The following is a 25535-nucleotide window of genomic DNA, read 5'->3' as shown; positions in this document are numbered from 1 at the left end:
GCCTGGACATGGAGAGGATGTTTCCATTAGTAGGAAGGTCTAGGTTCCAAGAGCACAGCCTTAGAGTAAAGGGATGGCCTTTAGAACCTAGATGGGGAGGAATTTCTTTAGCCAGAGGGTGGTGAATCTGTGGAATTCTTTGCCACAGAGGGCTGTGGAAGCCAAGTCATTTGGTGTATTTAAGGTAGAGGTTGATAGGTTCTTGACTGGTAAGGGAGTTAAGGAGAAGGCAGGAAAATGCGGTTGAGAAAAGAAAAGAAAATCAGCCATAATAGAATGGCAGAACAGACTCGATGGGCCGAACGGCCAGTTCTGCTCCTATATCTCATGGTCTGATGTCCATACTTTCAACATCCAGGCCATGATACAGATCAGATTAACCAGAGCACAGTATGATGCTTCAGTTAGGAAAATGAGAAGTTAGGGGGGAATTAAAATTGTTACTTCATATAGACTCATTTTTTAATGTAATGCTTGTGTACACAGAAATCAATTGAAAATATAACCTATGTCAAATTCTACCATATTTAATAATTATAGAACTCATAGTATTACAGGTTTTGAGACTTCTGCTGTGTTCCCAATAGTTCATCTGGCAAAAACGCCATGGCTGCAAGACGGTTATAGAATATAAGGAACTTTTGGTATACGTGGATTGAAACTAAATTGGATGAAACAGTTAGTTTCAGTCTGCCAGGATACAAGTAGGCATTTGTCATAGGCCAAGATTTTTCCTAACACTAATAGCTCCTGGTGTCAAATGTATTATGTAGACAGTGAATGAAATTGACCTATCCTGCCTCTCAATACCCAATATATCCCTGTCCACATCCCAAAAAATATTGAATTTACTGGTTTTACATGCAGATGTATGTATGAAGAGGATACACCTTCGAAGAAAAAGTATCACAGAACCACTGCCACCAGTAGAACGGTGAGCGCTAGAGGAGAAGGAATTTAAGAAAAGATAATTAGAGGAAAAAGGATTTAATTTGTCATGGTAATAAGCATCACAGTACTCACCATTCTCATTATGCCGGTCCTGAACTAGATGTTGGTAGACTGAATCAGGCACCTCTGATTGGCGATAGTACCACTTGACATTCATTAGCAGATGGTCCCGTTTGCTCTGAAATGTTAAACATCAGCAGGCTAAATAAATGAAATTATAAAAGGAACAATATTAGCACTTTTCTTTGCACTGTGCTAATAAAAATGAACAAGTATTTGGTATTTACATAATAAATAACTTCAATCAGATCACAGATGAGTTAATCAAAAAGCATATGCAAGTTTAAATCAATATTTACTGAAATATTCCTGTTGAGACCAGTCCACTAACAGTGACATTCGTGGCCACGTGGTTTCAAACCTTTAGCACCTTCCACATCAACCACAGCACATGATGACACAATGAATTCAGCAAGAAGTAATATGGATGATACGCCCCTGTAATTCACATGCCTACAGCAAAGATTACAAATCCAAAAGAGATGAATTAGTCCCATAAAACACCACTTCAGAGTAATGTGCCACTTAAATACAGTTGTTTAAAGCAGTCACATGAATGCCCATGTATATTAAATTGGAATATGAATTTATAGAGCATTTATTGTTAGATTATTTGATGGCATAAAATGCAACATTAAGATAGGAGTGGCTCGTTCAACCCCTCAATCCTGATGCACCAATCAATTAAATGAAGACTAATATATATCTGAACTCAATTTTCCTGCCTTTGCTCTATATCCCATGAAACCATTACATAGTTCAGTTCAGAATCGACAATTCCAAATGCCTTAGCATCTACAGCTTTGTTCATATAGGCAAAGATGTTAGGATTGCATACCACAAACCTCCCGCTGGAAAAGATCAGAGAAAGACCAAGATACAGAAAAAACTGGGTACCAATAGGAAAACTTCCATTACGGCAAAGTTAATGGATGTATCAAACAATCTGTTGGAGGAACTCAGTGGGTCAAGCAGTATCTGTGGGAGGAAAGGAACTGTCGACAGTTCGGTCAAAACCCTGCTTCAGGAGCAGGGTTTCAACAGGGACAATGGATGTGGTTCTGGTTTGATACAGGATTCATATTGAAACGTCAGCGAAGATAGTGAAGGCAGAAAAAAAGTGATCAGTGATAAATATACATTTTACTTGCAATATGTACCCATGGATGCGTGTGTATAACCAACAGTACTTCAGCTTTTGTAAGCAAACGATCATGAACATCATGTTGCTTCTGAGAATGGTAGAATCACTATTTTTGCATCAATTTTAGCAGTTCAGAACATTACACATTTTTAAATTATTGAAGTACACACAAAATAACAGCAGAGAGTAATTTCAAGGTTGTAAATTTACATACGGGGACTTGATTGCAACCATTTGAAACACTCAATTAAATATGGACATTAAAGAAATCCAAGGATATGAGGGTTGGTGGCAAAGCAGATTCGAGACACTGAACCAGCCATAAACTTATATGCCAGACCCAAAAGGCCTACTCCTGCTCCTATTTACTATGTTCTTAAATGTTAGTACTTTAAATTGACTGTTCTGGATTATCATTCTACGTGGAGAGGTTTGAAAGAAGCTCTCTAGTGAACTGCTTTGATCTCTTCCCACTAAGTTCCCTGTGAAATTGATTAAATCGTACAATTATATTGGATGTGTAATATTTTCATGAATTCAGTATTAAGGTCGAAAATCATATTTTATCAAAGTTTGTGGCAGTATCACCTTCAGCTGTTAATAGCCCAGATTCTTCAACAACCATACAAAAATTGTAGGAAATATGATTAAATAATTTGCAAGCACAATTGGTTGCAAAGGTTTGACATTTTTCTGCAGTTTTCAAAACAGATATTAGTAGTTTAATGGGATTGTTAAAATTCTCAGTAAACATGCTTGCTGCTTACAAATGCTAACTTTAATGTCAGATAAAAATATCTCGAGTCCCATGTAAAGATATTTTAGAATGAATATATGTCGTAGTTTCATCAGTGAACCAGTCAGTGGCAGCACCGAGTTAGAAAACAGCAGTGAGTACTTCTACACTTGCACAATTCATGAAATCAGATAGCAGCCTCATACATAACCAACCAATGCTGGTTTATAGCAACACGCAATCTAAAGCTCACTTTTTTGTTTCCTTCTATACAAATCAACATTATCTATACAAAATGAATATGTCACCTATTCATTACAAACCAGTACAGCACTATAAAAAAACAAATTTCCTTATAGAAGCATCACTCCAAACTACACAACAAATGTGCAAAAAACTATGTGACCAATTATATATAAGGATGTAACCGGCTGCATAAAAATTTGTGGATACTTTCAACAAGGTCCATGGATTCGGTAGTTCTCTGTAGTACTGTTGTCAGGGAAACATTGGAAAACCAAGTTCTGCCAAAATCCAATAACGTTACACTTGGGGGAGGGGGGTGAGAAAGGAATTTCCTTTGTCATGTTTCAAAACACTTTAATACTTCGTAAATATATTCCATTAAAAATAATAAATGAAGCATTTAACACCTCTCATATTCCGAATTATCCAAATTCAGAACAATGCATTGCACAGAGGGTTTGGGGGTGGGGTTAAAAAAACCCATAATGATTAGGATTTGTGTTACTTTTTAAGCACATTGACGGCATCTGTGGATATAATCACAGGTTGAGGAATGTTATAGGTTGAGGAATGCTAAAATGCTATTCCAATTATAAATACAAATTTTGCTCATGATGGTAGTTTTAGATGTGTGTATGTTTGTTTCATTGCTATAAAAAAGTTCTGCTGTGTACATCAATTCATGAATGGTAATACAGTGCAATACTCACTTTGACATGAATTGTGGTACAGTGGCACAGCTGGTGAAGCCGCTGCCTCAGAACTCTAGAGACCCAGATTCAATCCTGACTTTGGGTGCTATCTGTGTGGAGTTTGCACATTCTCCCCGTGACTGAGTGGGTTTCCCTGGGGTTCTCCAGTTTCCTCCCAGATCCCAAAGACATGAAGGTTGGTAGAATAATTGGCCGGTATGAATTGCCCCTAGTGTGTAGGTGAATAGTAGAATCTTTGGGGGGGGGGGGGGGGGGGCAGGGAATGTAATGAGATTGTGCAGAGAATAAAAAATGGGATTAATGTAGGATCAGTATAAATGGATGATGCAGAGACAGTGAGCCGAAGGGCCTGTGCTGTATGGCTCCATGATTTTGGATTGAGTTATCTATCAAACTTTTGATACTTGATTATGCTATTTCTCAACATCCTGCTCTAGACTTGAATAAGTCCAGTGAATTTGAATGCAACATGTTTAATAGATACTTACTTAAAAAACTCAAAGGATATTCTCAGATATCAGTGGGGCTCAATTGGTAGGGCATTCATCTGAGTCAGAGTTCAAGGGCTGACAACCAACTCTCGGATCAGAGGTTATATTCTATGTTGACATTACAGTAGATTATTGCATCATTTAAGCAAGGGGTTAAATAGAGAGCTTTGCAGCTGGTTCAGATGACAAACATTCTACTGTACTCTTCAAAAAAGCAGAGAATTTCATCTAGTGAAAATTCCATTATCAACCATCATGATCAAATACAAGCTTAGCTGTCCATTGCCATGTTTAGCTGCTGTACTTGGGTTGAATAACCACTTCGCCAATCGGTAACTATGCAAAGCTCTGAGAGATAATCTTAACATATCCCCTCCAAGACCCTCCTCATACTCACTATCAACCATGACTTTAGTCCTAATATTTCCTTCTTTGACTTTGCATTGTCTGATTATGTGTCTGTAAAACACCTTCGGATACTTTCCTAAATTAGTGATATGATACAAGTCCAAATTATGATTGATGTTAATGAGCTGAGCTCCACAACGAAACAAAGCTTTGGCTGGGTGGAGAGAGGTGGGGGGACAGGGGAAGAATAGGAAGAGACTTGCGTTGTTTTCACCACTAGCTGCTGTGCTTTACTGCCTTGGCCCTAAAGTCTGGAATTTCCTTCCTAAAACTCTCTGCCTTGCTCTCTCTCTCCCCCTCTTTTGACCAAGCCTTCGGCTATTCCTTGTGATATCTGCACTCTGTTGCTCAGTATCATATTATGTCAGATTTTATTTGTGAGTAGTTTTGTTAAGTGTCTCTGGATGTTTCATTAGACCAGATCTTGTTGACTGGAGCCAGCAGTTCCAAAAGAAACAGCTGACATTTAGCCATTTAAATGTGTAAGTCTGGGATATCTCCGACTCCCCTCCCAAATGCGGAACTCCTGACCTACGTGACAGATTTGGGGCAATGAATCTGTTAATTAACTCTCAATGCTGCCCTGTTTTGCAGAGATTCTCTCACTTACACTGGGGGAGATCCTCTTTCAAATCCTGCACCCGATCAGATGTCACAGGATCCAAAACCCCAATGATTTCAATAGAATTAATGGGTGTAAAATGAGTGACAGAGGTGGGGGAGAGAAGTTTCTTTTTTTTAAATTATTTTTCTTCGGGTTTTTTTCTTATCTGCTAATGAATGCATTTATTAAACCTTATTTTTTTAATGTTTAGCTATTTTTATTTACCTCAATTTTAATATCTTTAAATACTTCTCAATGTCAAAGGTACTTAAAAATTAACAAATTGCCCTCACCACATTGACAACCAGCAAAGCTGAAGGAAAGCTTTAGCCACCTGACAAGTTCTCAGGGGCCTTTCAGAGACAGGGTTTCTAGAGTGCGTGGTCGGAGTCCTTCTGCTGCACAGACCACAAAGCTGGAGCCCAAGATACTTCATGCCATCAGGACAGGCTTTCTGCATCCAGATCAGTTAAATACAGGAAAAGGTGAAGGAGGAATGTGCCTGCAAGGTCTTGCCTTTCATTGCTGTTTGCTCTAGGTGAGCAGAAATTAATCCATATCACAAAGCAGAGTTTCCAAATTCCTAAGAACACAAATATTTTTACTACTTACCATTATCGTTTCAAGAACTTATATACTCACATTAATAGTTTGCAGATCCCAATATAATGAAGCAGTACCATCTCTATTTATAGACCTTCATACCATACAATGCTGTTCATCAAGAGCCAAAGCATCTTCATCTGAAGTTTGTTGTGAATTACCAAGCTGGAAGCAATTTACTTTTACTATCATTGTTACAGAATACACCCAGAGGCAACTGGAATGAAGTCAGGTATCACAGGAAATTGGCCTTGATGGTTACTGAGAGCACTGAAGTCTCACAAAAGTATAAACAGCATGAACGGAAAAAAGCATATAATTTCTTCCAGCAGTCCACAGTTAACAAACTTGCCATGAAGTCAACCAAATGGCAGCAGTATCTTTGCAAAAGAAAAGTTGGCATTGTACGGCCACATTTCTCACATCAATACTCTAGAAAGAGCAAATTAGCATTTATCGGTGTGCAGCTGATTAACAAGGTAAAACCCTAGGGGTTAATTCACAATCATATTTGGCATTCAGCAAAATTCTGCCATGGGACTCTAGTTTCACTTCCTCCTGCCCTTAGAATCTAAACCATTTAAAGGTGCTAATTTCTGCTGCAGAACTACTCACACAGAACAAAGTTTGGATTTGGACCATCTGTGGATGCCAATGGAATAATTTCTCATAAAGAACATTCTATATACAACTGAAACAACAAGTGTATATTCAAGTAAACATTCAACGATTTAATTCCATGTATATCCTGATGACAGCTCATTTACCTGATACATTAACTCTGCTTCTCTCCCCATCAAAGCTGCCTGATTTGCTGAGTATTTCCAGCACTCTTTTTATTTTAAATCAATGCAGGTATTTGTCCTGACAAGTGTATCAAATCCTACACAAAGTAAAATAACCTGAAATAAATTTTAGATGCCTTTCTAAATAGCAGCCTAGAAGACAACCTGACTTGTTAAAGGTATAGGGTGTACTCAGATGCAAATTATACGATGCATGCACATTCTTTCAACACCACAATGTCTTAATTCAGACTAGTGGCCAAACAGCACATAAACAGCAGGAAATTAAAGATCTTTTCATTACAGAAGATGGTGCCATGGTTAAGTCACTGAACTAGCATCCAAAGATCTGGATTACTGAGCTGGAGACATATGCTTGAATATTACCATGGCACCTGCAGCATTTAAATTCAACTAATTAAAAAAATATGGAATAAAAAAGCTAGCATCAGTGAAGGTGACGATGAAAGCATCAGAATGTCATAAAACTCCATCTGGTTCCCTAATGACCTTTAAGCAAAGCAAACGGCCATTCTTTCCATTCTGGCCAAATGTGACCCCAGACCCACAACAAAATGGTTGACTTTTAACAGCCCTTTGAAATAGCTGAGCTAACCATTCAGGGGCAATTAGGGATGGGCAATAAATGATGGTGTCACCAATTAACTAAACTCAATGTTCTCTAATTAATGACCACTCTGATGTTCTTGGAATTACTTCAGACTTAAAAAGAATGAGCTGCTCCATCTTTAACTAACTCAATTGGTTAATTTCTAAATAAATTTTTATTCTTCAATGATACTGAAGTCAAAAGAGACCAAGTCACAAAGCTTTTCAGGTATATTCTATATTATGAGAACACTGTTGTTCCATATTACATCAGTCAAAAAGTAATCAGCTTGGCTCAGAGTTTGCTGTAGTTTGGAGCACAAACCGCGACACCTTACTTCCATTGCTTGCAGACTAAAGTACGAAAAATCAGTATATTTTGTTGTGGGTATTAAATATATAACACATTACGATCTTAACTAAAAGAAATGTGTATTGAAAGTCAGATTTATATTGCCGGAGCTCAGCAGAGAAGTACATGGCTCTCCCTTTGCCAACTGCATTCAGTAGTAAGAACACTTGCCTCCCAGCCTGAAAATTAAAGTAGCACAAATCTGTGTGATAGTAAGCCTACAAATATACCAGATTGAATTAGTTTCATAATATAAATGCAGGAAATTGGTCAATCATTGGGTGTGCACAGCAAAGTATAGCTCCATTAGTAAGGCAATACAATCCAAAGAGGTTCCATGAAAAAACTGGGAGATGGTGAATAACAACAGTTGGTCTAAATGTTTTTTTTGTTTTGAAGTGTACAATTGTTTTAGTATGACCAACAAAAATACATCAAAAACATATTTTAAACATGGCACTGAGCAAGGTACAAACAACTTCTTCAAAGGGTGCCTTTTCACATTATATTATTGAAAAACATATTACTCTGTCCGATCTCCAAACGCATGGAGGACTGTGGGCTCCTTTTTTAAAATAGTATTTTTCAGTCCATCCTTCCAGCCAAAAGACCATAAACGGGTAATATGTGCCAATCTTGTACCAATACTATCACCAAGGGAAACTGCAAAAAAAGCCCCGGTGATGCATTGACTGGTTTTACCTGGAACTGAGGACAACTGGCCATGTATTCCTACTTCTCAGTGCTAATAAAAAGCTTGCACAGCCAACAGAACATGCAAACCCACTCTTCAACAGCAGATTTCTCAATATTTTGTTTCAAGTAAACGTGATTTTGCGCCACATTTTCTTGCACTAAAATTAAGTCACAGTGGGGCATTTGAAAGTAAAGCGAATGGAATGAGTTCACATATATGCAGACAAAACAGGACTACAAATAATAATTTTTTCACATTTTAGATTGCATCTGATAATTTCATTTTGAAGCCCTGTAAATTTTGCATGAATTTGTTCTCAACTATAGACACGATAGACTCAAAACAAGAGATGCTGCAAGGGTGAAACTATCTGAGACAGTATGTGTTAGCTTATATGTTCTCACATTTTTTTCTGTTTACAGGTCTCAAAGGAAGCTTTGGTCTTTCAAAAACCATCCCATTAAAGGCAGCTTTGAATGCAAATCATTGGCATTAAACATTTCAGGGAAGCTTCAACAAGAACTCTTGGCTTAAGCCCATTCTTATCCAATATTTACAGACGCATTATTGATTCATTTTTTTAAATTTCTGGAAACACATTAGAAAATACAGTACATGATCTTGTGCTAACAAAACTGAAAGGAGGGAGAAAAGAAATACTGAATTCACAAGTTGAAAGCTAATCACATCAGGAACTTATCTGACAGCTGCAGGATTGGAAAGTGATCCTTTACAGATGGATGCTCCACAATATTTAGTTGTTTAACATTCATTACATTACATTAATGGGTGAGGGGGAGGGGGGAACAATTCTTTTGAATTCAAGACTAAAATAAAATTAATAAAATGCAAGAGTTTTCATTGATTGACTTTACCAATCTTAGCTAATTCAGAAAAAAAATCATATTTAAACTAATTGGTCAGAATGGAAGTTCTTGTTAAGCATACAAAGTGTACATGTTCAAAACACAAAACCTTCTTTCCTCACATTAGTCTTTATATCCCATCTTTGTATCTGAGATAAAGCTAGGATTTCTTGGATTTAGTTGATATTGGCACAAACATCTCAAATAAAAAAACAATTTATTTTCATTTTGAAGCTGCAAGACTTCAAAATGACGCCAATTTTTAAAACAGTTTCTCCCCCATGAGCTCATTATTTTAATAACAAAAGATGAAAAAAAAACCGAGAGCATGTGGCTTTAATATATTAAAATATTCAATAGCTGCTGTTCTTTCAAGTCTCCTGTGTTTTCATAAGCACCAAAATTTCTGCAATTGGCTAAATGTACCAATGTATTCACAACAGAGCAACAAATGACTGAACTGAAAATACATAAGTATAATATTTACGTTATCAACATCTACTTTGGATTCCATTCATTGAACCAGAACGACACCTGAACATCACTAACTCATGGTAACCCCCAAAAGAAAAAAAACTTTTTGGGACAACAGAAAAAAAAAGCCTGTTCTCCTTATTTCTCAGTTCTTAATCCTTACCCAAAAGAACCCCACATAATAAAGACATGAACCAAGGCCAAAATATTCCTCTGTAATCTAATTCAACATGGTACAGGAAAAGCAGAAATATATTTTCATTGGAATACTTGTGTATAAATTTTCAATATAGGTATGATTGCTTTCTACTTCATTCCACCTAAAGCAAGATCAATTAAAGAGTAACACTACAGAAAGCGGGGTGGACTTTTGTTGACTTGACACATGTCCAAAATGAAAATTTCCCAAGACATCTAGTACAATATCCATTCTGCTAAATCGGTTCTGAAATAGTTTGCTTTCTATAGGATTCAAGTTACCTGGTTTTCAAACTAGTCAATTTGTAGCCAATACAACAGGCTCTGCTGCACTTTTGGTGGTTACATAAATCGGTTATTGCCACATATCTTCAGAATGCTTGAGAACCAGAACTGCCTCCTCGATGAAAGGAGAATGAAAATCATTTCTGCTCATTTGAATGCATGTCTCCTGGCTGAGGACAGGGGAAGAAAGTAACAAAAGTAACATGTAACTTTTACTATCAACAAGTCCAGGTTCTCCACGTTTTTTTTTGCCAGAACATGAATATTGAACATTCATATTGCAAACAACTCCATTTCTAGATAGTTTTGCGAAAAGGATGCTTTAAACAGTATCCACACAGTAATGGGTTGGCCAGTCTAGTCAGGTTTATGGCCCTGATGCCAACACCCAAATTTGATACAGTTCTGCATGGGATATGTACAGTGGCATACAAAAGTTTGGGCACCCCGGTCAAAATTTCTGTAACTGTGAATAGCTAAGCAAGTAAAAGATGGACCTGATTTCCAAAAGGCATAAAGTTAAAGATGACACATTTAATACTTTAATAAGATTACTTTTTTATTTCCATCTTTTACAGTTTCAAAATAACAAAAAGGAAAAGGGCCCAAAGCAAAGTTTGGGCACCCTGCATGGTCAGTACTTAGTAACACCCCCTTTGGCAAGTATCACAGCTTGTAAACGCTTTCCGTAGCCAGCTAAGAGTCTTTCAATTCTTGTTTGGGGGATTTTTGCCCATTCTTCCTTGCAAAAGACTTCTAGTTCTGTGAGATTCTTAGGCCGTCTTGCATGCACTGCTCTTTTGAGGTCTATCCACAGATTTTCGATGATGTTTAGGTCAGGGGGACTGTGAGGGGCCATGGCAAAACCTTCAGCTTGTGCCTCTTGAGGTAGTCCATTGTGGATATTTGAGGTGCGTTTAGGATAGTTATCCTGTTGTAGAAGCGATCCTCTTCTCATCTTCGGCTTTTTTTTTTACAGATGGTGTTATGTTTGCTTCCAGAATTTGCTGGTATTTAATTGACTTTCCTGCATCCTCACCACAAAATTCAGCATCAGAAGTTTGCAAAGGAACACGTAAACAAGCCTGATGCATTTTGGAAACAAGTCCTGTGGACTGATGAAGTTAAAATAGAACTTTTTGGCCGCAATGAACAAAGGTATATTTGGAGAAAAAAGGGTGCAGAATTTCATGAAAAGAACACCTCTCCAACTGTTAAGCATGGGGGTGGATTGATCATGCTTTGGGCTTGTGTTGCAGCCAGTGGCACAGGGAACATTTCACTGATAGAGGGAAGAATGAATTCATTTAAATACCAGCAAATTCTGGAAGCAAACATCACACCGTCTGTGAAAAAAAAAGCCGAAGATGAAAAGAGGATCACTTCTACAACAGGATAACGATCCTAAACGCACCTCAAAATCCACAATGGACTACCTCAAGAGGCACAAGCTGAAGGTTCTTCCACGGCCCTCACAGTCCCCTGACCCAAACATCAATCGAAAATCTGTGGATAGACCTCAAAAGAGCAGTGCATGCAAGACAGCCCAAAGAATCTCACAGAACTAGAAGCCTTTTGCAAGAATGGACGAAAATCCCCCAAAGAAGAATTGAAAGACTCTTAGCTGGCTACAGAAAGTGTCTACAAACTGTGATACTTGCCAAAGGGGGTGTTACTAAGTACTGACCATGCAGGGTGCCCAAACATTTGCTTCGGGCCCTTTTCCTTTTTTGTTATTTTGAAACTGTAAAAGATAGAAATAAAAAAGTAATCTTGCTTAAACTATTAAAGAAATGTGTCATCTTTAACTTATGCCTTTTGGAAATCAGGTCATCTTTTACTCACTTAGCTATTCACAGTGACAGAAATTTTGACCAGGGGTGCCCAAACTTTTGCACGCCACTGTATGCCAGAATGGAAGTTGCAGATTCTTGCGTTTGCATCAGTCAACGTACTTTAACATTCATGGTGCTATTCATGAAGCAGTACCTGGGTATCCAATTGGTCTTACAAAACTTCAAGACTAAAGTAAGGAGAAAAGCCAGGAAGCAATGTAATATATTGACAGCAAACAATGTGGGGAAAATCACAACGAACAAATAAATGCAGTGCTTCCCACATAGCACTTACACATCCTATTACACGCAGGGCTCCTTGTCTGCCGATTGCTATCTATGTAATGACAAAGTCGGAGCTGGACTCCATCTTGAATATTTTCCAGAAGGTTTGTGCTATGCCAAAAAGACTTGAAAACCCTTCCAAAATAGTGGGAACACACTCAGATGTATCCATCCATGTGTGAGTGCTCTTAATAAAAACAAATCCTGCTGCGAAGCCAACACAAAAAAAATCAGACCCTGTGTCTCTTCCTCACTGCCATCTTGTTCCCAGTTTCCCTCTCTGAAGTCAAAAGTGCAAAAGAAAGACGAGCCACATTTTCACATCATCCCCATCTAAGAGACTGAGTTTTGCATCATCCCTCTTAATGATGCAGCACTTAAGATTACTCTATTAACAGTATGTGCATTTTTATAATATTTATTTTTTTATAGTTTGTTAACTAATTTCATTTTAGCTATTTCAATGTTTTAATGTGCTTATTAATGTGCGTTAAAACACTATATGGTCTGCTTATTTGAGTGGTGTATCAGATACGCAGGACTTAATACACCTCCACATTTTTTGGTATCCACGCAAAGTCCATGTTCCCATCCTTCACAGATAATCAGGGCAAAAGATTCTACAAGATCAACCACCTCAGTGCAGGACATTAATCCTGTTTTTCAACTATATCAATGATTCTCTTTCAGAAGTGAGGATATTCACTGATTCCACTATGTTCAACTCCATTAGCAGTTTGTCAGACAATGAAGCAACCCATACCTCTATGCAGTAAAACTGGAGAACTTTCAGGTAAATGACAAGTAACATTCAAACAACATACTGTATGTCAGGGAAGGAGCTAATAAGGAAAATCTAACCATCTACCCTTGACATTCTACAATATTACCATCGCCAAGTCCCCCACCACCAATGTCCTGTGGGATCACCACTGACCAGAAGTTTAACTTAGCCAGACACATAAATATTCTGGCTGCAAGAACCAGTGAAGAAGCTGGGTATCCTGCAGAAAGTGATTCACCTCGTAATTCTCCAAAGCCTTTCCATCACCTACAAGTCTTAGGTCAGGAATGTGATGTAATGTTCTCCAATTTGCCTGGACAAATGCAACTTAAAAACAGTCAGGAGGCTTGACACCATCCAGCTTCACTGGCATACCATCTACCAAATTATACAATTGTTTCCCTTAACACAAACAAACCGTTGCTGCAGTGTACAGCATCTACAAAATGCATTGCAGCAATTTGCCAAAACTACTATACCAGTATCTTACCACATACAAGGGTAACAAGCACATAGAACACCAATATTTACAGGCTCCCTTCTAAGTTACACACTGTCCTGACAAGGAAATATAAAGTATTCCTTCATTGATATTGGGTTTAAATCAAGGAATACTCTATCCATTGGTGCTACGAGAGCACTTTGAGCAGAAGGGCTGCAGCAGTTCATGAAGGTGGCACATCACCATTTCTCAGTGACGATTAGGGACAATCAATGCTGCCAAGGCCAGCAACAGACATATCCCGTAAAATGAACAGCAGTACAAAACAAAAACACTCAGGTCATCATATATTATATGCATTTTGCCCTTACAAATCTTCATTTGGGCTGTAAGATTTCAGGACTAAAATGAAAAGCATTTTTTGAAACTTAGAACAAAAATCTCTGAATCTTTTTGACACGTTGCAATAAAACAAATCTTTGACACTGCTATCTATTCTGCTTCATGCAAGTGTGAGAAAAATTGTTTATCAATTTATATGGGTGCACTGCTTAAATAAACCCTTTCCCATCAGCAGTTTTGCACAAACACAGAAAAGGTGCAAATGCATGAATAAATATATAGTAGATATAAACATTAAAAGAGGTAGACATAAGAATTGAACCACAATGATTTGGACATACATTAATACCAGCTGCAGCTCAAATAAGGATTAATCACATAATATCTAAGTCCTAAAAGATGTATTTCCACAAATGATCCTGAACAGAAAACATCACTGCAGGGAAGAAATTAATACAGCATATAATGCATTTTGTTTCTTTTATTGTTCTGGACAGCCCTCCACATTATCTGCTTAATATCTTCAACCTTAATTGAACTATTAGATAAAATCTGGACATTAAGTGACTGCAAAGCCATTTGTTGAGTTAAGTTCACATAAAGGATATGGGCAAGATTTTATATGCATTTGAAACTTTTTTTCCTGAATATATTTAAGTTGTTCATTTATAGCCATTTGCCTTGTTTCTAGAATTGTACTTTAAAATAACCATCAGAAAATTCAAAAGTATGTTTACTGGTGCCCAATGTTTTCCAGAAATATATCCCTAAAATAAAACTCCTTAATTTTAAGAATGATGGAATTAAAATGCAGAAAGTGGGTGAATAATGTTGCAGTGAATAGTTTTTAGTCGTTAGTATTTTAACATTTTTAAAAGATTCAATTATTCCCAAAAATGAGACAGGGCATTAGTTTAATGTGACTAAGGATTGAACCCTTTTTTTATTAACAGCCTCACAACATATCTTATTCATGTACTTTCTCTGCCTGCATTTAGCTGAAGAAAATGACACGCTGTAAGAAGATCTCATTGTCACAACATGACATTTAGCAATATGCACAATCACAGCTGCTCTCATTTGGAGATCTTCTCCTCGGTTACTCCCTGACAACAATCTTTTCAGATCAACGTAAAACAAAATGGTGCGAGTGACCACAGATGTTATACTGGGGTATGGCAGGCTGGTCCTTTGTTTGGACCATGCATTCATAGCTGTTACCTACACTATTTATATTTAAAACCTCAGCTAGCTTTGAAGGCAATTTGGCCATCTGTCACCGCTACTATTTCTTGTGACTATGAATATTAGCTACACCAAGCAGAGAGTCTCTGGCAGGAAAATACTGAACAAACCAGTCAGATGTTCAGGAAATGATTTGCTTCCTATGTACATGTTGGAACCAGTCTCCTTTTATTTAGATATTAGTCCCCATAGGTAGATCGAAGATACAGTGTTCTTTGCAGTGACTCAAATGGGAACGATGTAAAACATAATGAAAATACGTTCTTCATAACATCTGCTTTACATAGCACGGTTTGCTCGTAAAATTTAAATTTTTAAAATGTTAATCAATGTAGGAACATTATGGAACTCTTCACCCCTACTTTACTCTCCTATTTGTAGGGTTCACCAATTTAATAAATACAGAAAAAGCACAATAAATGCTGCACACACATTAAACGCAAGTTACAGCAGAAATGATTGATTACTGTTCTCCTTCATAACTAAAGATACTACTTTGACATCATCACAATCTTACAGCTCTATCTTTATACAAAGTCAAACATTGGTTGGCGGCTAAAATTTGCACAAGAGCCATTTAATTAGAGAGGCCATTTACTTCAGCATGTTATTGGGTGTATGCCAGTGCTATCATCTACTCCATCTTTCAAATTCAAATAACATTTTTTTATTTTCCCTTTCAATTTCCTGTATTCAGCTGAAGGCTGGAGTAAAATTCCATGGGTCTGGCTGCCCTCCCTATACTTTATTCGAAGTTATACTTTATTCTGCATTATTTCCTGATGATCAGTATCCATGGCAGGGCAGAGGGTGGAAACACTGGGTAAGTGAGAGGGTGGGAGGAGAAATGAAGGAATGGCAGGAGGATAGTTAAAGCCATTCACAGCTAAACCTGATCCAATCTTCATCCAATATCCACATTTTATACTCTTCTCATGATCAACTTTTTAATTTCAAAGGAGTCAAAGGGTTTGGGGAGAGAGTGGAAAGTGATGTTGACTGGACCAGCCATGATCTTATTGAATGGTGCAGCAGGTTCAGGGTCTGACTAGGCCTATTCCTGCTCTTGTTTTTCATATTCCTTTGATCAACAAGTAACTGGGTAGTAATGAGATTGGAATCCCAGTGACATATCCCCTTCCCCAGACCAAATGCAGAGTCATTATAACCATCTTATCATAAACATCTAATCTAAATAAGCTTCAAAAGGACTTATCTTTACTTCTTAATACATTTAATATAGGCACTGACCTTGCTCCTTCTCCCCAACCAGTCCAAGCTAATTAAACGTAAATTGCTTTCTTTCTTTTTCCATCCCTGGCAATAATTTATGAAAAGAACTGTCAAGCAATGGGGTAAAATGAAATGCCACCCTATTTTTGTTGTCTTTTAATAGCACATTGACCTGAGTAGTAATATGGTCAAGATAGAGATGTAGATGCAACAAATTCAGTGATGCTCTTCCCTCAAAAGGATGCACCCTGACAAGCAAACATAACCTCTAACGTGTTACAAGGCTCAAATCCACTTTCATCCTTACACAGATATATACAACGTACACTGTAGTGCATAGGATTTCTTCCTTGATCAGGTGCTCCCTATAGAGAATGATGGCTGGAAAACTGCAGACTTAAAGACATTACCTTCATTTCTCTGAAATGGACTAAAAATCAAAACTAGCAATCTCCCAACCGGAGCTGCCTATGAAAGCTGCTATCTGCCAGGAATTTTTATGATTATTTCATTTGCTGGACGTACACCAACACCACATACAATGAGGCAGATCTTGCAGGCAACGATCTTCCTTAAGTAAAATTATTCTTCAATGCAACCATGAAAATTGCAACATCTATTCATGGGCTACATGATCGAGTCACAGAATTATAGAACAGTACAGCACTGAAAGAGGCTCTTCAATCCAAAGTCTATGTAAGCTCTTTCAAAGAGCCACATAATTCATCCATCTCCACAGCTCCTTCCCCATTCTTCCACAATTTTTCTTCCTTCTGAAAGGCTCCGCGGTTCCACATCCTACTCCTCATCCATACGTTCATATGAATGCTCATATAAAAAGACAAAACTTTTCAGACTCCTGACATTTCCAAAGTGAATAAGACAGGATGAAGCAGCAGCAGTGAAGAGGAATTTAGAAAGGGGAGGCAGACAACTAGATAGGAAAATACAATTAAAAGTAAAAACAGATTAAGAGAATGGGAGAGAAGATGTTCAGCAAGCTACACAGGAAAGAAAATATATATACTAATGCAATATGATAAAAGAGACCAAACCACAATCTTTTTTTAAAAAAATTAGGTACAAAGGAAATAACATTACTGCGTTAGAAAAATATTTATTTCTTGCCTTCTAAGTGCCGTGATAGATTTTATGCAATGCATCTATAAATAAATCAGTGCTAATACTGATTGTAATGCTCATTTGGATAAAAATATGGAACAATTTATGGCCTACAATGTTTAGTAAAAAGACTAAAAAATTATAATTTAATTGAAAGTTCACTTTAAATCTGGCAAAAAACACTTTGAAAAATATGTGTTTGAATCTGAATTTTAAAATAAATAAAATATTTTGATTGGTTGGCTTATTTAATGCACCTGTTATCTTAAGTGTAAGAATGCATGCAAGCCTTACTTAGATCATGAGCAATGTTATACAGTATATTCTGAACTACTTACAACACACATAGCTCATGTATGCCTTTCATAACCAGTTGGCATTTATTATCCTAGTTATCGAAAACCTGAACTGATAAAGCCTCCATATCAAAATCTGGCCACAACCTACTGTACAATTTTACAGGATTTTATAAAATGCTCACAATCTTGCAAAAAAAAAATGTTTCCACGTTGCCCATAAAGCAGATTTAATCAAAAAGCTGCCCAAATGCTGTGAAAAGACTGATTATTGTTTGGGGATGCATTATTTAACTCCATACATTTTTAATAGCTTTGAAATTGGCCTGTGCAGACCAACAAAAACAAAATGCTGCAACATTAATGCACAAGCCAGTAACTCCTGAATTATTGCACGGCGAAAACTGCCAGGTACTGCATTTCTAAAATAGGTCATAAATGTAAGATCAATATTGTACAGTAAATGGGACTTTTCATCATGGGATGGGTTGTGTGCTGTGCTCATACCTATTTATGAGAGATGTTATGTGACCATGTGCACTGAAAACCCTACCACAAATACTTTTTTTAAAAAATTAAAGGCTATTTCTACAACAATCCTGCTTCCAACATAATGCACCATTTTTCAATTCTTCAGTCCAGGACAACACAATGAAGTGCATCTTTTAAACAGAATAGTCTTATCTAAAGGCAGCACCATCTGCAAGAGATTAGCAAATAGCAACAAGCCTTGATTGCTTATCTCAATGCACAAACATGGTTACAAATGCCTAACTTGATTGAGCGAGGTAATGGAAAACAGGAAATGAGAAGGCTTGGTTAAGCTGCAGATAATCGATCACTATATTCAGTGAAGTGCGAGTTGAGCTGCGCTAAGCTGCTTGGGGTATCAAATACATCAATTGCTTCACTGGAATAAATAGCAAGGTCCAACAATTCAGCCATATCTGGTAATCTCTCCTCAGAAACTCAAAAGGTTGTCTTAATCTGATCTTAATGATACCACTTTTGGGCATTAATTATTCTTTGCATTGGTTTATTCTATCTGTTAAATGTTAATGATGCTGGAATGATTTCAAATGGATATGTCTAGCTATCTACATTTCAATTTTGCATGCTCAGTTCTAAACATTCAGGGGTCTGATGTAGGAAGCTGAATTCTCCTCAAAATTGACAGCTAAGATGTGCCTAAGATATTCAGAAGTGAATTACGAAATACATTATGTGCTCAAAAAGAATCAAAGTGGCCCTTCAATGCCGGTCAGAGGTCATTGCTTGCTCTCCCTCATTTAATCAATGTGTGGTGCCTTTCTGCTCTATTTCACATTCACTTCCTTTGAATTCCATTAACATCTGTCCTTGCACAGTACCTTTTGCACAAAATGTCAAAGATGAGCTATTATACAATGTAACTCTCACTAAATCAGTGCATGCTACACTTAATGACACAGACTTGTTCGATTTTTACTATAATATCAAAACAGTGTTTTAGTGATTTCAATCAGATAACATGTTAGTTTTTTTTACACAGCTACAATAAACAGTGTGCATTTTAAATTACGAGAGCTTAATGTCAACACAATCATCAAACACCTTACCCAACAACCCATGATATTACAAATATATTAACCTGATTATTAAATATGCCTACGTGACTTAATTCTACAAAGGTGTATGCATAATGGCAACATTCAGAATATTAATATGCATATGATATTTCAACAAAATGTTAGAGGATAAGGTTATCTTTAATGCTAAATACAGATTATTGTTTTAATATTAAAACTATCAGTAATTTTAAAACAGGATTATTTGTAGAAAATACATATTATTTTCAATGATGTACAAGATCTGTAAACAGTAAAATGGATTACAATTTCTACACTGGGAAAAAAATTAATCTACCAGTTCTCTAAAAGTCTCAAATCATTTTAGTGGCACAGCTGGGTATCAAAATGAAGTTCAATTGACCTTGCATTACATTATGTTACAATCCTAATTCACAGCTACAATTTCATTGACTGATAAATTTGCAGAAGTTAATTTGTGACTGAGGTTAAGACCATTAATTTCCCTTACACTTAAAAGAAAAAAATAACAAAAGCATTGAAGCCAGTTTCAAAGAATAAATCCTGAAACTGTCAATCATTGACTGCAATAAAGGAGGACTGCAGAGATTAGCTGAGAAAAGTATATGGTAAAATAATGCAGTAGAAGTAATTTGATGGACTTGCAATTCAAAATTGCTAAGGTTTTAATTTCTAGCTAAGAATAAATAGTTTACAATATAATGCATGAGTAACATTACATGTCACTGCATATTGTATATATTTATTGTCTGATTTGTTTAATTTTAACCTACATATCTATCTTTAGGGATGTTTGGGGGTATTTCCATCCCACAAATCTTAACCCAGCCTCAATCACCCAGCCCCTGTATCTCATCCGTCAGCAATGCAGAAGTAGTTTGGGAGATCAGCAACAGGAGGATTTAGCACCCCAAGTCAGCTCCACCATTCGCTGAAATCATGGCTGATCTACAACCTTTTTCTCCCACAGGTCTAGCTGCCTTTGCTCCAGATTCCTGGATACCTTTGGTAATCACACATTTAAAATTATCAACTTAGCCCCAGTCGTCATTTGCTGAGTAATATTACCACCACCACACTCTGTCCTCTTGGCAAGCCTGACCCCAATATTTATGCTGTGCTCCCTATGCCTAGACTATCTCATTTGTGGAATTGGTTTCCCTCTATTTACCTTAAGTTTCCTTTATATCTTGAAAACTTCAATCAAATCATCACTTAGCCTTCTACATTCACAGAATACAGTTCCAGTTCATAACCTCTCCTGCTAACAAAACCCTTGGAGTCAGGTATCATACTAGAATATCAATGTTGCATTCCCCAAAAGGTAAACATTCCTTCCAACGCTGTGGTGCTGAGAAACCCAACACTTCACTGTGGTCTCATCTACACCTTTACAATTGCAGAGTACAAAAAGGCAGAAGCTTTGCCATAGGGTAATACATAAACTATTCCCTTTTTTCAGGTATAAAAGCCTGGAACTTCTTTATCCATTATTGTGCAACCATCCACGGCATTTTAAAGATCTATACAGAGAGACTCCTTAAGTCTTTTTAATACTCTGGTGTTTCTAGTTCTTCATTATTTAGAAAAATTGTTCCATACTCTCCAGTCCAAAGGAGATTACCTCACATTTGCCTATTCTAAAATCCATTTGTCCCTTTGCTTCATCTATTAATACTTCTTGCTAATTTTATGCCTTTTCCGCCCTGCTTATTTGTCATAAATCAACTTAGAAATGGATTTTTTTTTAAATCCCTTCACTAAATGCTGATAAACATAGTGAAGAGGTGAGCCCCAACATTGTTCCTAGATCCCTGGTACCAACCCAGTTCAGGTTGAGTGAAATAACATCAGAAAATCATGGAAATACTCAGCATGTCAGGTTGCATCTGTGGGAAGATAAACAGAGCTAATGTTTCAAGTCGAAGAACCTTAAGCTTGGTTGCTCTTCCACAGATGTGGCCTGAACTGCTGAGTATTTCCAGCATTTTCTGTTTTTATTTCAGATTTCCAGCTTCTGCAGCTTTTTTTGATTTTCAGTTCAGCTTGGCCTAACAGTACAGTTCCTTCCAATCCCACAACTGGTTTTAGTGTCCTGTGAAACAGAATGCAACATTTCCATACCACTCCTTTAGGCACCCTAGTCCTTCACTTTAAATGGCTTATCCTTATGCAAAATAAAATCAGAATGCTAGAAACACTCAGCAGGTCAGACACCATCTTTGGATAGAGAAACCAGAGTTTCAGGTAATGTCCCTCAACAGACCTTCTTGACTTCCAATGAAGGGTCTTCCATCAGAAGAGTTGACTCTGTTTTTCTTTCCACAGACGCAGCCTGATCTGGCAAGTGTTTGTAGCATTCTCTGTTTTTATTTCAGATTTTCAGCATCTGCAGTTTCTTGATTTGAACCAAGTTTGCATGCAAGTCAGTTAATAACCCAGGGATTGTGATCCTTTTCTTTTAAATGTAGTCCCTAGCACTGCCTAAACATGACCTCTTTACTCTCTGAGTCACAGAGTCATACAGCCCATCACGTCCCCACCAACCATCGTCTAATCTATGTTAACTCCATTTACGAGCACTTGGCCAGTCGCCTACTATGCCTTCGCAACTTAAGTGCTCATCCAGATTCTTCGTAATGCTGTGAGAATACCTGCCTCCACCACCCTTTCAGTGGATTCAACCAACCAACTGAGTGAAAGATTTTTTTCCTCAGATCCCCTCTAACCCTCTTACTCCTTCCCTTAAGCCTATGCCCTCTGCCATGGGGAAAGGCTTCCTACTATCTCCCCTATCTATGCCTCTCATAATTTTGTACACCTCTATCGGGTCCCCCTTCAGCCTTCTCTATTCCAAGGAAAACAAACCCAGCCGATTCAGCCACATTTCATAACGGAAACAGTTCATTCCTGGCAACATTCTGGTGAATTCCTCTGCACCTTCTCCAGTGCAATCAAGTCCTTTTCAATTTTGTTGGTCCCAACTGGACGCTCCCCCAGCCCCATTCAGTCCCGCTCAGGATCTCTCAGTCTGACGCTCAGTAGGCAGCTTACCATCTGGCATAGTCAATCTTACTTACAATGTATAACAGGTCCCCTATTATTAAAGCACTGAAAATTGCCACAATACACTTCCCCTTCTTACCTTCCTCTTCCTTCCCTAGTTAGAGATCCTCTTACTTCAAGATGCCACGGTCAGCATTCTAACTGAGCTTCTGACTTGTTTAACAGATAGCATGTACCTGTTGGATAGAATCAATTTTCTGTGGATCCTGGTTCAGCAAAGTAGCTGTCTCAGAGCTGCGGGGACCAAGGTTTGACCCTGACCTCCTGGGCTGATCGTGTGGAGTTTGCATGTTCCCCCGTGACCGTGAGGGTTTTTCCAGTTACTCCGGTTTCCTCCTACATCCAAAAGACATGTGAGTTGCTAAGTTAATTGGTTACTGTAAATTGCCTCTGGTGTGTAGTTGAGTGGTAGAATCTGGGAGGAGTGGATGGGGATGTGGAGAGAATGTTGGAATTGCTGGTGGATTACAGAAAATGGACGCTCGATGGCCAGTGCATACTCAGTGGGCCAAAGGGTCTTTCTCTATATTATATGAACAGACGATTCTCATATAGATATTATTTATCCCATACAGAATGAATCACATCAATCCTGCTCAGATCTTGCACCCTCTACGAAGTTTGACCAAGGTATGCACGTGCTACTGAAATCAAAAAAGAAAAGCTAAGAAAATCAGAAAAACTCTTTTCATTAATGAAATAGTTAAATTGTCATTCAACCAGTATAACCTACAAAAAGTTCAGAATCACGAGTGTATAAATGTGCATAATGGCTTGATTAAATCAGAATTCTAATTTACTTTCAAGCCTACTCACAGCGAAAAGTATCACAAATAACTGCTTCTCTGACAAGGAGTGAAGAATTACAAGCAAAATTTCTTGAAAAACCTACACACCTTTACACTTAAATGGTAGACATCACACACAAAAATATCTTCTGTTATTTTACACTTGGATTGGTAACGATGTGGCACACCTTTGAGCAACATGATGTTTCCACAATCCCACCCCAAACCAAATTTCTGAACATTGTTGTCGAAGTATTTAACAATGAAAAACAATGGAAGTAGATATTTTGCTCTGTATGCATTGGCCATGCAGGTAGCTTGATCTTTGAAGTCAATTGCTAAATCATGTCCAATGTAATGTTTAGTAAAAATATATTACCAGCATTTAGTAGCCACAAACTAATTCATAGCTCAATGTGATTTTTTCAAACACTGTGTGAAATTCCTCAAAACCTTTCCATTATATATGTTCCATATGCTGTTGTTAAAGAGACAACCAAAATAAACTGGTCACGCTGTAAGTATATTTTCCTACCAGTAATGGTACTGTCGCTTCAGTTTTGAACTCATTCAGCCCATATTTCATTCGTAACTTGTCAAAAAATGAAACAAGCCATGTCTGCATGCAGCAAGACCTAAACAACATTCAGGCATGGGCTGATAAGTGGCAAGCGCCGATGCGATAACCACCTACAAAAAAAAGTCTTCCCACTTGACTTCGATGTGCAATGGTCACCGATCATCCGATTGTTAACATCATTGGAGTCATCTTTGACCAGAATCTTAACCAGACTAGCCCCCAAGAAACATTGCATTCAGAGGCAAAGCATCCTGTATTAAAATCACTTACCTAGATAAGTGCAGCTCTAACAACATTCAAGTAGAGCAACACCATCCAGGACAAAGCTTTTTTTGGGCTGGCACAACACGCACTACCCTATATATTATTCCCTCCACCACCAGCACACAATGACTGCAATGATATCTATAAAATGCAATGCAGTTATGCACCTCTCCTGTTCCAACAGCACAACTAAACTCACAATCATGACCACCCAGGGCAAGACTAACAAGCACATAGGAACACCAACCCCTATTCCCACAAATTTATGGGAGTTCTACTTTCCTTGTCCTTTGCACAGATTTTCATTATGTATTAATTTCCAATGATTTGGAAAATAATTAGCCACGAGTAAGCAAATGAAACCCTTCACCCAAAGGACTCTTCCGAATCTGAACTCCAACTGCAATTCTCTTGGATATACGGGAAGCATCACCATCGAGAAAGGTGCAATTCAAAACTGATTCAAGACATGAAATTTCAAATATTCAAAGGATACCTGTAAGTATGTCTGAGGTGGAAACATTGGCTCATACTACATGCTGTAGCCAATAGGATATTTTGCAAGAGTTTTAAACAAATTCATAGGCATACTACATGGTACATTCCATCCTAAGCCATTCAAACAAATACATCAGAAACAGAAAAGGCTGAAAATACTCAGCAGGGCAGGCCGAATCTTTGGGAAGAGAAACAGGGCTAACACTTCAGGGCAAAGATTCTTTGTCAGAACTGGGAAGGAGACTGAAGCAGCTTTTAGCCAGCCGGAGGTGGGGAGGGGAGGCGATAGCTCTGGGAGTAAAACTGAGGTGACCACAGGAATAAGCTGTAAATAAGGTTATCTGGTGAACAGATGCAGATTGAGTAGCTGAATACTTCCAGCATTTTCTGTTATATTTTAGATTTCCGGCATCTACAATTTTTATTCAAATAAGTACCTTTTGTTCTTCCCACAGGTTTATCATTTATCATTTAAGTACAACCGACAATTATTTATTATTTTGATTTCAAAGCTACATTTAATGCCATTAGTTACCGCTGAAGATCAAGTACAACATTCATTTCATTGAATTTTGACATACATAAAATAATTTGTCATTACTATCATTCAAAAAGAACACAGGAACATGTGTTTTAGGGCAGAAAAGAAGCAAGATTAAAAATCATTTTGCAGGTTTTGGAAAAACTACCTAAAACTGCCAGATAACCCACAAATAGAAAATTATTCTCATTCATGCCAATTCCACATCACTTTCATATTGTTGAGAGAGGCTGCAGCAATATTCTGTAAGGAATCCTGACATTATCAAGTTTAAAAGCCTCAATCTGCCACGCAAAAATTCCTGTTATACATCAAAATAGATTTTTGGATTCCCACTAAGATAAAGCTTTGTCACTCAATCATCCACCTGAAAATATAGAATAGCTGAAGCCTGTATTCAGAG

At 37.5% G+C, this 25535-nt stretch overlaps 1 protein-coding gene across 1 annotated transcript in view; it reads right to left on the bottom strand.

Annotated features, from left to right (window-relative positions):
• The window catches only part of rerea (arginine-glutamic acid dipeptide (RE) repeats a), a 437497-nt gene that overhangs the window by 217144 nt on the left and 194818 nt on the right, over positions 1 to 25535 (bottom strand). The window contains 1 exon segment of the mRNA XM_052039130.1: positions 1024 to 1129. Coding sequence (XP_051895090.1) covers positions 1024 to 1129 — 106 coding nt within the window.

Source organism: Pristis pectinata, chromosome 26 (genome assembly GCF_009764475.1).
Source record: "Pristis pectinata isolate sPriPec2 chromosome 26, sPriPec2.1.pri, whole genome shotgun sequence".
Lineage (NCBI taxonomy): Eukaryota > Metazoa > Chordata > Chondrichthyes > Rhinopristiformes > Pristidae > Pristis > Pristis pectinata.
This window is presented reverse-complemented; position numbering and strand designations above follow the sequence as displayed.